The following is a 12,910-nucleotide window of genomic DNA, read 5'->3' as shown; positions in this document are numbered from 1 at the left end:
TGCAAAACTTCTAAAATTTTCTAAGTGAAAATCAGTTAACAAAGTTGCACATTTTAATGCATTTTAATGCACAGTTTAATGCACAATTCCTGTTTATAAAAAAAGATGAATGAATGAAGGAAGCAATAGAAATGAACAAAAATAACTTTGAAAAAAACACTTTGGAGGTTTTGTTGTGATAGCGACTGTATTTTATATATATGTATATAAACACACACACCCACTCATATATGTACATACACACACTTACACACATATATGTTAACTAGAATTCAACTGCAAGAATAAATATAGGAAAAAACGACCCAACATTTAATTTAAAAAAGCATATTGTTTTTATTGTTTTAATTGTGCATATTTCACTACTGTTTAAATAGCTCCTCCAATTACATTGTGTATTCAGTGTGCTTGCAAGTATAATTTTGAATCATATCAAAATAATCTAATCGATCAAATCAAATCGTACCAAAATCTGAGATTTCATGATGCACCGAGAATCACAATGAAATCAAATCATTTTACGATTGTATGAGATTTACACCCTTGTTGTTCAGGCAAAGCTTGTCAAATCAGTCGAGCGAAGCACTTCAGTTCTGTTTTCCGAGATCAGTCAGATTTGAAATGTGAGAGTGAAAGTGCCTGAGGGCCTTGTGAAACCACAGCGTACCTTGCTCATCCAGGACTTGCGTTTACACATCGCTCTCCTTCTCTTCACTGCTTCCCACAGCCGTCTCTGACCTTCAGAATGAGAGAAATAAATTTTTTATCAGGCCTTATCCCAGAGTGTAATAATCTCTCATAATTACCAGTATGACATTTCTCATATCTCTTAAATGGTAACTTTACATGAAAAGGAAACTTTTAATGGAAGATAAGGTAACAAGACTCTTTTATAATTTTATCATTTTCAGGTAATTTCGGACCATTTCTATTGTTGTGTTCACCATTAAATTTTGACACAATTCAAACTGTAGTTTTAAATTTATGCAAAAAGTAAAAACAAGGTTTTTGCATGACAGTGATGATATGCATGTGTTATACATGATCTCTTACTGTATAGCCATTGTTTTTTATGAGATTATACATAAAAATGTATTTCCAAAATCCAGCTTTACAAGACTAACGCTAATCAGTATTGCCCTTCACATAAGAATAGTAGATATAAGAACAGTTTTAGATAATAGTAAATAAATGTGATTGATAAATGTGTTCTTTGGAATTCTAACATAAATCATTACTGTTGTCGTACCCAGCATGCATGCAAAGCATTTGCGTAAGTCTTTCCTGAAACCTAAAGCAGCACAAACATTCTCATTAAACTCTGATGACTGACATGCCACAGAAGTTTAGAGGGTTAAATTTTCCCCACAGGCTGAGAAAATATTTAAGGAGAAGAAGAACTTTAAAGCAAGATGAGTCACACGCAAGAAAGCAACCCAATAAACGCTCAGAGAATTCTTCCTTCTGAGTCATTTCTGGACTCATTCAGCCATTACCACTCGTCACACTGACGGAGGCGCTGTGAGCATGGATGACTCAGTCCTGACACCTGCAGTTAGTTGTGTGTGTGTGTGTGTGTGTGTGTGAGGGGGTGACGTGGGTGCCCACCTGGCCGCCCCATGCCGATTTTCTCCAGATCCTCATTCTTCACGTAGTCGAAGTGCGAGAGGCGCGTGACGTTGAGGTCGTCACGGATACGGAGGAAGTACTGCTGGAGCTGCACATCAGTCAGCAGCTCCATGAGCCACTCCGTCCCAGCCTCGTCTGACTGCATGGCTCCTCCAACTGCCTGCAAACATACGTATTCACAGGTAGTAATGATAATGAAGGTTAACACGTCAATGCATCATTTTCTTAAAATCAAAAGCACTCTATGATGTTCTATAATGTTCAAATTAGGGTTCTGAAACTGTCAATTAATTGATCACGATTAATCTCATTCCTTTATGTACTTAAATCGCAATTAATCGCATTTGTGATGCAAGTTTAACCTCAAGAGAGGTTTTCTCCAGTTAAAAAGCAGAGCATTTTGTTATGACTATATAAGTGGACATTAATAAGATTCATCAGAATGCATTCACTTTCAACAATTCAGAAACATTATTTTCATTGTGTGAACCTGAACATGAAAATCCTGTGAAGGCGAGGTAAATATAAAAACAGATGAATGCCAGTTTTTAATCACCTACGTCCAGTGAGAGCATCAGTGGCTGCATGTTTCAACTCTGCGACTTTAGACTCTCGCTCTCATTTTTGTTCATAAAGCTTGTGGATTCTTGTTACAGTGGAGGCTCTTGAAGGTAAATGGAGCTTTCTTCTTGGCTTTTGTTAGTTCGCTCTTGTTAATGTATCCATAGTTCTCTCTCGAGCCCTGTCCAACATAGTCCGTCGAGTTACTGATATTGCCAGCGGCAGTGGTGTGTTTCGCTTGTAAATGTTATTTCAGACTTGATGTACTTCGGTGCTAAACAAATTCACAGCATTGTGGAACCTGGAAATAACCGGTTTTATCCAGAGAGCCTTCAATGGGACTTGCAATCTGTCAGAATGTTGTGTGCATAATATGAACTAGCGGTGTCAAAGCTAAAGTGTAAATAACGCATTAAAGGCATTAAAAATGAGTGGTGTTAACAATTTAACTAGTTAAATTTGATCCACAGTCTTTCTGACAGATTGAAATACACTACTACACTGATTACAGCAGTTAGGTGCCGTCCGAGAAGGATCAAACCTACAAATCAGAATCTGCCGGGCTCTGTTTTAAATATATCATCAGGAATTGGTCAATCTCTCCATCTGGAATAATAAATCTGATCCAATTTGTGACACAAAATATAGAAGCCAAATTGTGCTACATGCACTACAACGATCATCAATCTTGCAGATTTTTATACATCTGATGCACATAAAACAACTGCAATTTGCAATGTTTATAAATCTAATGTGTCTCATAGAGGAAACAAAACAAAAAAGTTTGTGCTGCCTTTTGCATTTTTGTTTCTGGATCTTACCATCCCCGACACCCTGGATCAGTCTTGGCAAATTCCGCCTACAGAAAACTAGAAATTGAATTGACCTGGCAAAACTTTGATTGATTTACCAATTTGCTACAATGTCAGCAACCTTGATGAATGAAATTAAGATTTAATTATTTTTGAAATTCACCTATATTTTTCCCTAATGTGTCCAATACCTATGTAATAAGCTATGCAATAGTTTATCACACAAAGCTACTAAAGACACATGCTTCCTCCGAGACACAAGCAGCTACTCATCGCATCTTTTTGAACTGCTGCAAACACAGCATCAATGGGCAGCTCAACATCCTTGTAGAAGAACGCTAACTGACAATTATGTTACTCTCACAGATGCCTGCATTGGATAGCATCATTCTGAGTGATGGGGGGATAGGAAGGGCCATGCTACCTACCCCAAGAGAGTGAGGCCAATTCTCTTGGAGTTCACTCAGCCGGGATCAAACTAGCGATCTCCTAACGACAGGACCACCAATCACATTTGTGTGCCTCTTGGATGTCCTAAACTGTCTCATTTTGACACTGATCGGCAACGTTGATGGTAAATTGTTTGTTCGTGTATTAGGCATCCACAACTCCAATCATTAGCAAGTGAAAATGTAAAAGATTGACATCGAAGCAATGCACAAATGCAGTCACAAGATTAGCTGCAAACAAAAAGACTCAGCACTGCAGCAAATTAGGTCTACAGATTATAGACGATAGATATTTTAATGAGCACCACTTCTTTCAAATACGAACAATATTGTGTACGAGATATTTAAAAAAGATGAGGTTTTGAAAACTGAATATCCCCCAACCCGAGACCATAGTAACAGCCTAACATTTGCCCGGTTAAAGAGACCACGCATACAAACACACCAATGACCACCAATCCCTTCACCAGCTCCCATGCAATCCCCAGGCCCTTACCTCTTCTGTCTCATCATGCTGCGGGTGGTATTCTGAGGCGCCCCCCATTTCCACCGGCCTCAAAGCCAAAGCTATGAGTGTGCAGTAGTCAGAGAGAGTGCTCCGAATCTGGCTCCCGCAGGGTGTGTCCCGATTCCACACTCAACTGTCGACTCCCCCTCCTAGACTGGATATTGTACTGCACTTCTCCTCAACTACCCACTTTCAAAATCTACCTAATGGCTGCAAAGATTTAAGGGCGTATCTGATGCCGTGGCAACACAGAGCTTTTCTTCTCCACGTCACTTAAGCTTTCTGCTCCTGGGACCTTTCGGACGCACTAAAAATGCACAAATAAGCGTTCCAGTCTTGCTTTCCAAACCCAGGTCAGTATACCCTGCCCTAAAAAACCACCATGCAAAAAACCCTCCGTCTCTTCCTTTCTTCTCTCATTACTGCCCTCTGACCATGCAGTAACGTGCCTAGCTCATTTTAGCTGAGTCACTGCAGAATTGCAAAGCTCGAGGCAGACCTCAGTACACCTCTACTACTCTCTGCTTGTCCGCCTGCCCACCCTGCCACTCTCACTGCCCTCAAACCACTTATTTCAAATCCTTCCCATGTCACTGTGCAGGTTGACCAGGTGATGTGGTTGCCTTCATCTTCCTGGAACCCATTTTGAGTAAAGGGTTGGTGGAGGGTTCAAATACTTATAGTCATTCCATGTGAAATCACCAAAGGCCTCCCAACTGACCATCTCAGACAAAATAATATTTTTAGGCATGTATTTGCATTACTTTAGGAAATATTGCTGGACAAACACCAACAAACATTGGTTGGCGTGCTATACCGGGAGAATCTAAAATGTTTGCCTCTTTTCCACTGTACAGCCAAATGGATCCCAGGGCCGTACTGTGCCGTTCCGCACTGGTACGGACTTGTGAGACTTGTAATGGTTTCTTTTTCCATCTGTTGTGCTGCAAAATCAGGAAATACTGGAGAAAAACTACAGACAAGAGTGGCTCAGCAAGAGCTAACAGGTTAACAGCTACACACACCACAGAACAGTGTCACTCCAGAACTAGTCAGTTAAGCTTGTGCTCTCAGATATTAGTCTTTATCCTTTAAATGTGTGTTTTTAAGCATCCGTTAGCTAGAACTGAGCCTGTACTTTGGTGAGTGGCCCCTTTAGTCTGCAAGCTATGCTACCATTAGCTTAGTCCAGCAGGCTACAGAGCAAAACACTACAGGATAGGTCATTTTTCGACTTTGGCTGTCACTCCAACTCCAGTCATCTACACTTGTAAGAGCAGGGCACCAGTTAGTTGGAATCTAACTTGTACTGGAGGAGTCGGCTAGCATTAGCCTAACATGGAGTCTACAGATTCAAACACCACAGAGCAGGTTTAATTTCGGCTTGCTGTCCTGCTAATAAGTCTAATAAGCATCTAAACTTGCGTCAGTGTAGCTTCTGTAAGTCAGAATCGAAGCTCTTCTGTGGTGAGCAGAGCCGGTAATCTGCTAGCTAAACTAATGCTAGCCAGCTCCTCTCTAGTTAGCAGCACCATTTAGCATTTAGCAATTGTTGATAGATTGATAGTTTGATAGTGTTTGATTGGTGGACTGAAAATCGTGCTCTGCTTTCAGTTATGCGCCGATCGTGTAAGTGAACTGATTTTATTTAATGGTTCTCGGTTTTGAAATAATGCAGAACGCGGTGGCGCAACACTGATGTTTAAGCAATAGAACATGAGAGGGAGTGTGTTATCGCAAAATAATATTGATCATCACAGCCGTGATGTAATTTGCGATAACACACGATCTTGAGTGTTCTATTCCTTATATACAACAGTTAAATAAAGTAAGAAATTAATAAACTGGGCAGTGAACGCGGCATTTAACATGCTTTAATGTTCGCAGTTCCTTCCGCCAAATTATAGTTCCTTAACATGCAGTTTGTTGCTACGTCAGAGTAATGAGCTACACTCGCTGCACAGACAGCAGTTTGTTCTCCAGCTTCTTACACTAAATTCCCAAACTGTCATCACCACTGAGCAGCTTTTTTGTTTTTATTGCGGCAGTTGTACGGCTCAGTTCGATTTGGTCAGACTCTGAAGATCAGACTACACGTTTGGCGAATGGTACTGGGCTCATTTCTGGCTGATTCCAGGTTGTTTAGCTGTTCTTCTGTCACAGCTGCCGACTGAAAGCTGCTCAGTGGTGATGACAGTTTGGGAATTTAGTGTCGTCTCATCTTCAGAGTCTGACCAAATCGGCTGGTGGTCAAATGTGATCTTAAAAGTGTCCATTTTCTGTTTGTGGCAAAGTAAGAAGTTAAAACGTTCAAATTGCTTGAGCTCGTTGCTTAGCATTGGCGTCTCAGCGGAGTGATACAGTGTTTATGAAAAACCTGTGATGTTATGGCGAAATATCAGCATGGTAAGAACGCTTCTCAACCAATCAGCTTGTGCGGCCGGAACTAACTGTTGTATATAAAAGTAGAGCCAATCAGAGACTAGCTATGTCATTATGTCATTACACCAAATGGTTCTGCAGCCTTGAGAACGGTTAGCTAACCGTGTCGAGGACAGTGTGCTGAACATGGCTTGTAAGCAATCAATGTCAAACAGTGTCCGTGTGGAAAGGCCACTGGAATGGTCACTCTCCCTGCTCAAAAACAGAAGAAAGAGATCATTGTTTTCCCTAATTCACTCCGAATAATCTGGCTCATTATTTCTTCTCTGGACATTTTAAGAGAACTGCAAACTGCAAGAGAACTGAGTTGGTGTTCACTGCTGTTTAGCGCTAGTCCTACCCACGTACTACTGACGAACAAGCTTAAAACACTTTAATTATTTAGAAATCACATGGGTTAAAGTTTGGCTTTCTGAACCACCTTCAAATCCAGACTGGGGCTCATTCTTTCTGTGGACACCACTGAGAGAAAAATGGCCAAAGGAAAAAAAAATCAGAGCTGAGGGAGGCTGTTTGTAAGTGCTAACAAAGACAGCTAGCTTGACAACAGAACAAAATGTCTGTCTCAACTCAGCAAAGATACTTAAAATGCACTGAGGTAAACTGTTTGTATTCATAAGCTGAGCTCCAGTGTGGTGCTGCTAGAAGATCTGACGTTTGCGCTGTCATCTCTCTTCTGTTGTTAAGGATGCGACCGAGAAGGCAGAGATAGTGCTAAGATGGCTAAATAAGTTGCTACTGTTAGCTGCATGGGTCCAAAAACACTGAAAATGTATTTCTCTAAAAAACATGTCATGTTTTCTTGCAGGCACAGCCAACTGTATGGCTAACACAGATAACGTATTAGCAAACGGTTAGCTGTGTTAGCTCATTAGCTCATGGGAGGCAGCCGCCGTTACTCACCCAACACAAAAACGTACCGATTTTCCTCACCTATTTTAAGTAATGAAACGTTCATTACATTTTTTCCTTGTCTGCGGTTAACAGGTTATCTAATCATACGTCTGATGGTCTGAATTTGGCTTATATATTGCAGCCAACTACTTTTTACGTCTTTTCAGTCTCAGCGGTGTGTGATAAGAACATGGCTTTGCTTTCTACACACTCTTCAACAGCTCAATTAATAACGACTGATTTAACAGTAACTCTATTCACACTGAAGTTTATTCATTTCACAGAAAACTTACATCCTTATCGAAATGTCTTAGCTATGCCAAACTAGTGACTCGTGCCGACATTACGCCCCCACTGAGCTGAAACAGTGCAAAGGTTTGCTGGGAGATGTAGGACTATCGCGTTGTATGTTCTCGAATAAAATTATTTTAACATCCCTAAAACTGTCCCACAAAATGACATGATTTTTGAAGGCTTATCAAAGTCCTTAGCAAAGTTCACTCAGCAGCCATTTTTGCAACGCCGCCGGGCAGCTATTTCCAGCCATATAAGACCAGCCTCCTCTCTCTATGAACAAAGAGAGATCAAAAGTACTTGAAACTGAAATTAATGTCTTAAAATGTATTCAAAGTCAGTGATGAAGTCAAAAACATCATAAATAGCTTGTAGCAACTGACTCAAAAGATACGCTTTTTTAGGTTGCTCTGGCTACTGCGCCTGCGCAGATCACAACAAGGACGAGGGGTTCACCCCGCAAGCGGCTTAACCATCAAACTAACTGGCTCTTTCTTCTCGAAGGGCAGGACTTTCTCTGCAAACAGTCACCATGTTGAGCGTTTCCAGCCTTCCCATTCATATTTCAACCAGTGACCGGTCTCCTCCTTTATATATCTCTGTGCTCACTTCGAGGGCTGGAAAATGGATCGAGCCCATTTGAAAGCATGGATGGTCACCTTGAAACCAAATATTCTAGAAAACTGCAGCCAAACAAATCAACTCTCAAACATGCGATCAGAACATTCTGCTTCTCTCAGCGCTCCTGAATTATTCAGCCTCCACAGTGAGCGGGAGGAGAGCGTGACTACTGGAGGAATGAAGGAAGGGGGGGTAGTGAGAGCAAGAAAGAGAGAGAAAAATAAAGAAAAAGAGATTGTGACAGAGAAAGGGACAGAGAAATATGGGGGGGGGTGTTTTAACACAAAATCAGCCTTATTTTTTATACATATATTTAATTAAACTCAAATCAGACTAAATGAATCATCAGCATTGAACAGCGTAAAGGCTTCATAAAACTTTGGTATCTGGGGCACGGCTAAGAGACAAAATAGCACAGGACATCTATAGCCTTCAGGCAGATTTCCACTGAGACAACAGGCATCAAGCCTGGGTGTGAAAATGAGACAGTGAATGATGTGACAGGTTGAGCCAAAAGACACACACACAGCCATTTACTTAAACAAGATAGGCAGCAACTGTACTGATGCCCTACAAAAAATAAAGAAAATATTCGTAGCTGTTACTGCTTCATACAAAGAAGACAGATGGTTGTACACTTCCTAATGAGAATAAGCCAAAACTGGAGAAGGAACAGTGCTACTGTACAGCCCTATAGAAGTCAGTGAGTTTCTTATTTAGGTCGTTCTAAATATGGAGCCACTATATATAGACCTAGTCTATTGCAGTAAGCCAGGCATTTGCTCTATAGAGCGTATCTCAAGGTCCGGCAGCAGAGCAGCAGCGTGCTAAAGACTGTGTTACTTACAATAACGATGTCCTCTGTGGTGGTCTTACAGTTAGCTAACGCACAGGGTGTACAGTGAGGTCACAAATCAGGTTAGGTACTGCCCAAACGTGGACACAGGCTTGAGCGGTCTGGAAACATCTACATCCGTCCTTTCATGTGGCATCAGAGTTAAGGCAGCATGTAATGTGGCCTATTTATATGATTGTTTATACACTCTTCTTTAATCACAAATGTATGTAACATTGCAAAAGTATTAACAAATATACAATCCTAGAGTAACTAAATAATCATCTCTTTTTTAATTGCATAAATAATCAATGAATGATTCAGGCCTAATACTGAGCAGTAAGGAGCCAAGGCCTTGTGAAAAATAATTAAAACCTCTCACTTAGTTAAAAAAAATGCCCTGGGTCAGCAACGGTTAATGCATTTTGGATTTTATTTAGGTCCCTCATGCCACTTGTGCCACTAGTTTTCCAACTTCTCGTCATCCTTTGAATGAAAAAGGCTGTTATTATGCCTTTAAAACTGACGTTTGTATACCTATCGTCGCTGTCCAAAGAAACACAAGTGTCTCCAAAACAGTAACTTTACAGGAGAGGGCAAAAACACTCTTCACTTTCAATGTAAGTTAATGTAAAGAGATTTTATTCTAAATAATTTTAGAGCATTTCTATTGGTCCATTCATCATGAATTTTTTTATACAACGTAAAGGACAGCTGGTATGTTGAAATTACATAGAAAAATAAAAATCGACAAAAATGGAGATACATGGTTTCCTTTGGACAGTGACGATATATATATATATATATATATATGTCGGTTTTTGTGACATCACAAAAAAATACTAAATACAAATTTGCCTGTTTTTGCAGCTTAGCTTCCATATATGGTCTGCATGGACCAGGTAAATGTTCTGACACTTTAACAGAGTTTACATGCTACATCAAACTCTTTTATTAAAAAAAACAAAACAAGGAAAATTTGGCCGTCCATGTTATGGGCCCTTTAATACCAGCAAGGGTATTGGCCAGCTAGGGGTCTGTCCAGAGAGTGTTTGGTTTGGCTGACTGAACTGTCCAGCAATGTCCTGTTTATTGAAGCTAATCAATTCCAGTTAGCCAGCAGTGAGGTTTGATAACAAATACATGACAAAACAGTAAACACACATCATGACGTCAAACGAGGCCATCATCATCATCACTATCACTTCTCATTATAAACACCTGCTCTAAAACAGACGGAATAGTCGGGGCCTTTAAAGGGGAAATCCTCCCTTTTTCAAAATTTCCGCATAATTAAGTGGTTCGGGTGCAAACAAAGTTATTCAGGGCTGGTTTGATGTGAAATCGTTCATTTGTAGAGGAAAAAAACGTACAGAGTCAGATTTCTTTACAGTGGTGGTGATAGGAACCAGGGGTTCACCATGTCTACAATACAAATGTGGCCATTTTGTTTACTATATAACTATTTTGGGGACTATTTTGCCTTAGAACACCCTTCTTGTATCCCTCCACCATTAACTGATTGAAATGCGTTTTAGGCCAAAACTTTATCAGAAAACTACTGTAAAACAATGTCTCAGACATCAGCCAGTGTACTCATAACCACTTCTTGTAATAACTTTCTGTGAAGGAGCTTTTAGAGATAGACGTCTGGTTCCTATCACAACCACTGTGAACAATTCTGATTCTAAGTTTCTTCTAGAACGAAGCATTTCACACAGGACCACTCTGAATGACTTGGTTTACATGTTGACCGATTTAATTCTGCGGACATTTCGGGAAAATTTGGTGGAGTTTCCCTTTACTGAGTCCACAAACCACTACAGGAGGTAAAGTCTGGGTCCAAATAAACGACACGCATACGAAGTGGTCGTAATGTAGCCCACATTAGCTTCACATGCTAACGACCTGCTGTTTAACGGTGAGATAAAGGCTATTCGGGTTATCTAAGGCCACCACACGCAGCAGCAGCAGTGCTCCCTTAATCTCTAACGGGACTGCCGTTAGTCTAATTATCCGTTCCACCTTAAATGATGACACGGAAGTCAGCTTCTTATTCGAATTTACCCCGTTCCACCTTAAACGGTGCAGCAGAAAGAAGTAGCCGGCGAGTGAGAAGCTGCCTCAGGTGCCAGAATGTAACTGCTGCGCCATTTAAGGTGGAACGGGACAATTCGAATAAGAAGCTAAGGTGCCAGAATGTAACTGCTGCACCATTTAAGGTGGAACGGGAGAATTCGCTAAGAAGCTGACGCGTCTGAATGTAACTGCTGTGCCCTTTAAGGTGGAACTGAACAATTCAAGCAAGAAGCTGAAGCGCCTGGATGTAACTGCCGCACCATTTAAGGTGGACCGGGAAAATTCGAGCAAGAAGCTGGCGAATAGAAGGCCAACTTCAGCCTCGTCCTTAAATGGTGCTGCCAGAATGTAACTGCTGTACCATTTAAGGTGGAACGGAGAATTCGAACAAGAAGCAGGTGAACAGGAAGCCAATTTCAGCTTCGTGAGTCTCTGTTTATCTTGTTTACGATCAGCGCAGCTCCGCTGTTGGAAGCTGCGTTGGGAATGTAATGTAAACGTTGCCGTTACCTGCAGCGCCTCCCGCACTGGGTGTATTCAGGCTATACGCTCAGCTCAGCTCATCCCTGCAGACGCCCCGTTCACGCTTTCACGTCAAATGCACAAAGTAAGGTCTCCTTCCCGTCAAGTTCAGTCCAACTTGTCCCACCATTTCGCTGAGGATTAGCCTGTTCCAGCGGCAGCGCCTGTAAATCCCCCCGCACACAGACATTGATCTCATCCTCTTAAAGAGACCCCGCCACTCACTCACACACCAAACGAACAGGAACAGCTCGTGCGTTTTAATTAAGAAGTAATAAAGTGTATAAAATTTGAAGCTCATTTTGGCTACAATACGACCACTTTGTATGCCTGTCATTTGCTTGGACCCAGACTTTACCCCTGTAGTGGTTTGCGGACTCAGAGAAGCTTATGAGACTCAGTAAAGGGGAATTCCACCATTTTTTTTTTTTACAAATTTCTGCATAATGAAAGGGCTAACGTGTCAACAAAGTCATTCAGAGTGGTTTGGTGTGACATGCTCCATTCAAGGGAAACGTACAGAGTCAGAATGGTGGTGATAGGAACCAGATGTCCACCTCTAAAAGCTCCCTCACAGAAAGTTACTTACATGAAGTGGTTATGAATTCACAGCCTGATGTCCGAGACATTGCTTTTCAGTAGTTTGTGATGAAGTTTTGGTCTGAAACGTATTTTAATCAATTAATGGAGGAGGGATACAACTAGGGTGTTCTAAGGCAAAATAGTCCCCCTCCATTTTTTTTCCGATTGACCACTATTTTACCATCATCAGCATTACATATAAAAACTTAGAAGGCACGTGTAGGTTCACTGGCGGTTTTGAATAGTAAATAAAATGGCTGTATTTGTGTTGTAGACTCCTGGTTCCTATTACCACCACTGTAAAGAAATCTGACTCTGTACGTTTTTTCTCTACAAATGAACGATTTCACATCCAACCACTCTGAATGACTGTTTACATCTCAGCAGCTTAATTATGCAGAAATTTTGAAAAATCGGTGGATTTCCCCTTTAAAGGCCTCGACTATTCCGTCTGTTTTAGAGCAGGTGTTTATAATGAGAAGTGATGATGATGATAATGATGATGCTGGTCTTGTTTGACGTCATGGTATGTGTTGACGTCATGGTGTGTGTTTACTGATTTATCATGTGTTCGGGATCAAACCTCACTGCTGACTAACTGGAATTGATTAGCTTTAATAAACAGGACATTGCTGGACAATTCAGACATCTGAACCAAACACTCTCTGGACAGACCCCAGCT

At 41.0% G+C, this 12,910-nt stretch overlaps 1 protein-coding gene across 1 annotated transcript in view; it reads right to left on the bottom strand.

The window, feature by feature from the left end:
• The window catches only part of tnk2a (tyrosine kinase, non-receptor, 2a), a 34,169-nt gene extending 21,749 nt beyond the window's left edge, over window positions 1-12,420 (bottom strand). The window contains 3 exon segments of the mRNA XM_036558238.1: window positions 668-738; window positions 1,609-1,789; window positions 11,635-12,420. Coding sequence (XP_036414131.1) covers window positions 668-738; window positions 1,609-1,774 — 237 coding nt within the window. The 5' untranslated portion in view covers window positions 1,775-1,789; window positions 11,635-12,420.
• Window positions 12,421-12,910: the final 490 nt, after the last annotated feature.

Source organism: Colossoma macropomum, unplaced genomic scaffold, assembly GCF_904425465.1.
Source record: "Colossoma macropomum unplaced genomic scaffold, Colossoma_macropomum, whole genome shotgun sequence".
Taxonomy (NCBI): Eukaryota; Metazoa; Chordata; class Actinopteri; order Characiformes; family Serrasalmidae; genus Colossoma; species Colossoma macropomum.
Note: the sequence above shows the minus strand (reverse complement) of the source record. Positions and strands in the feature narration are given on the sequence as shown.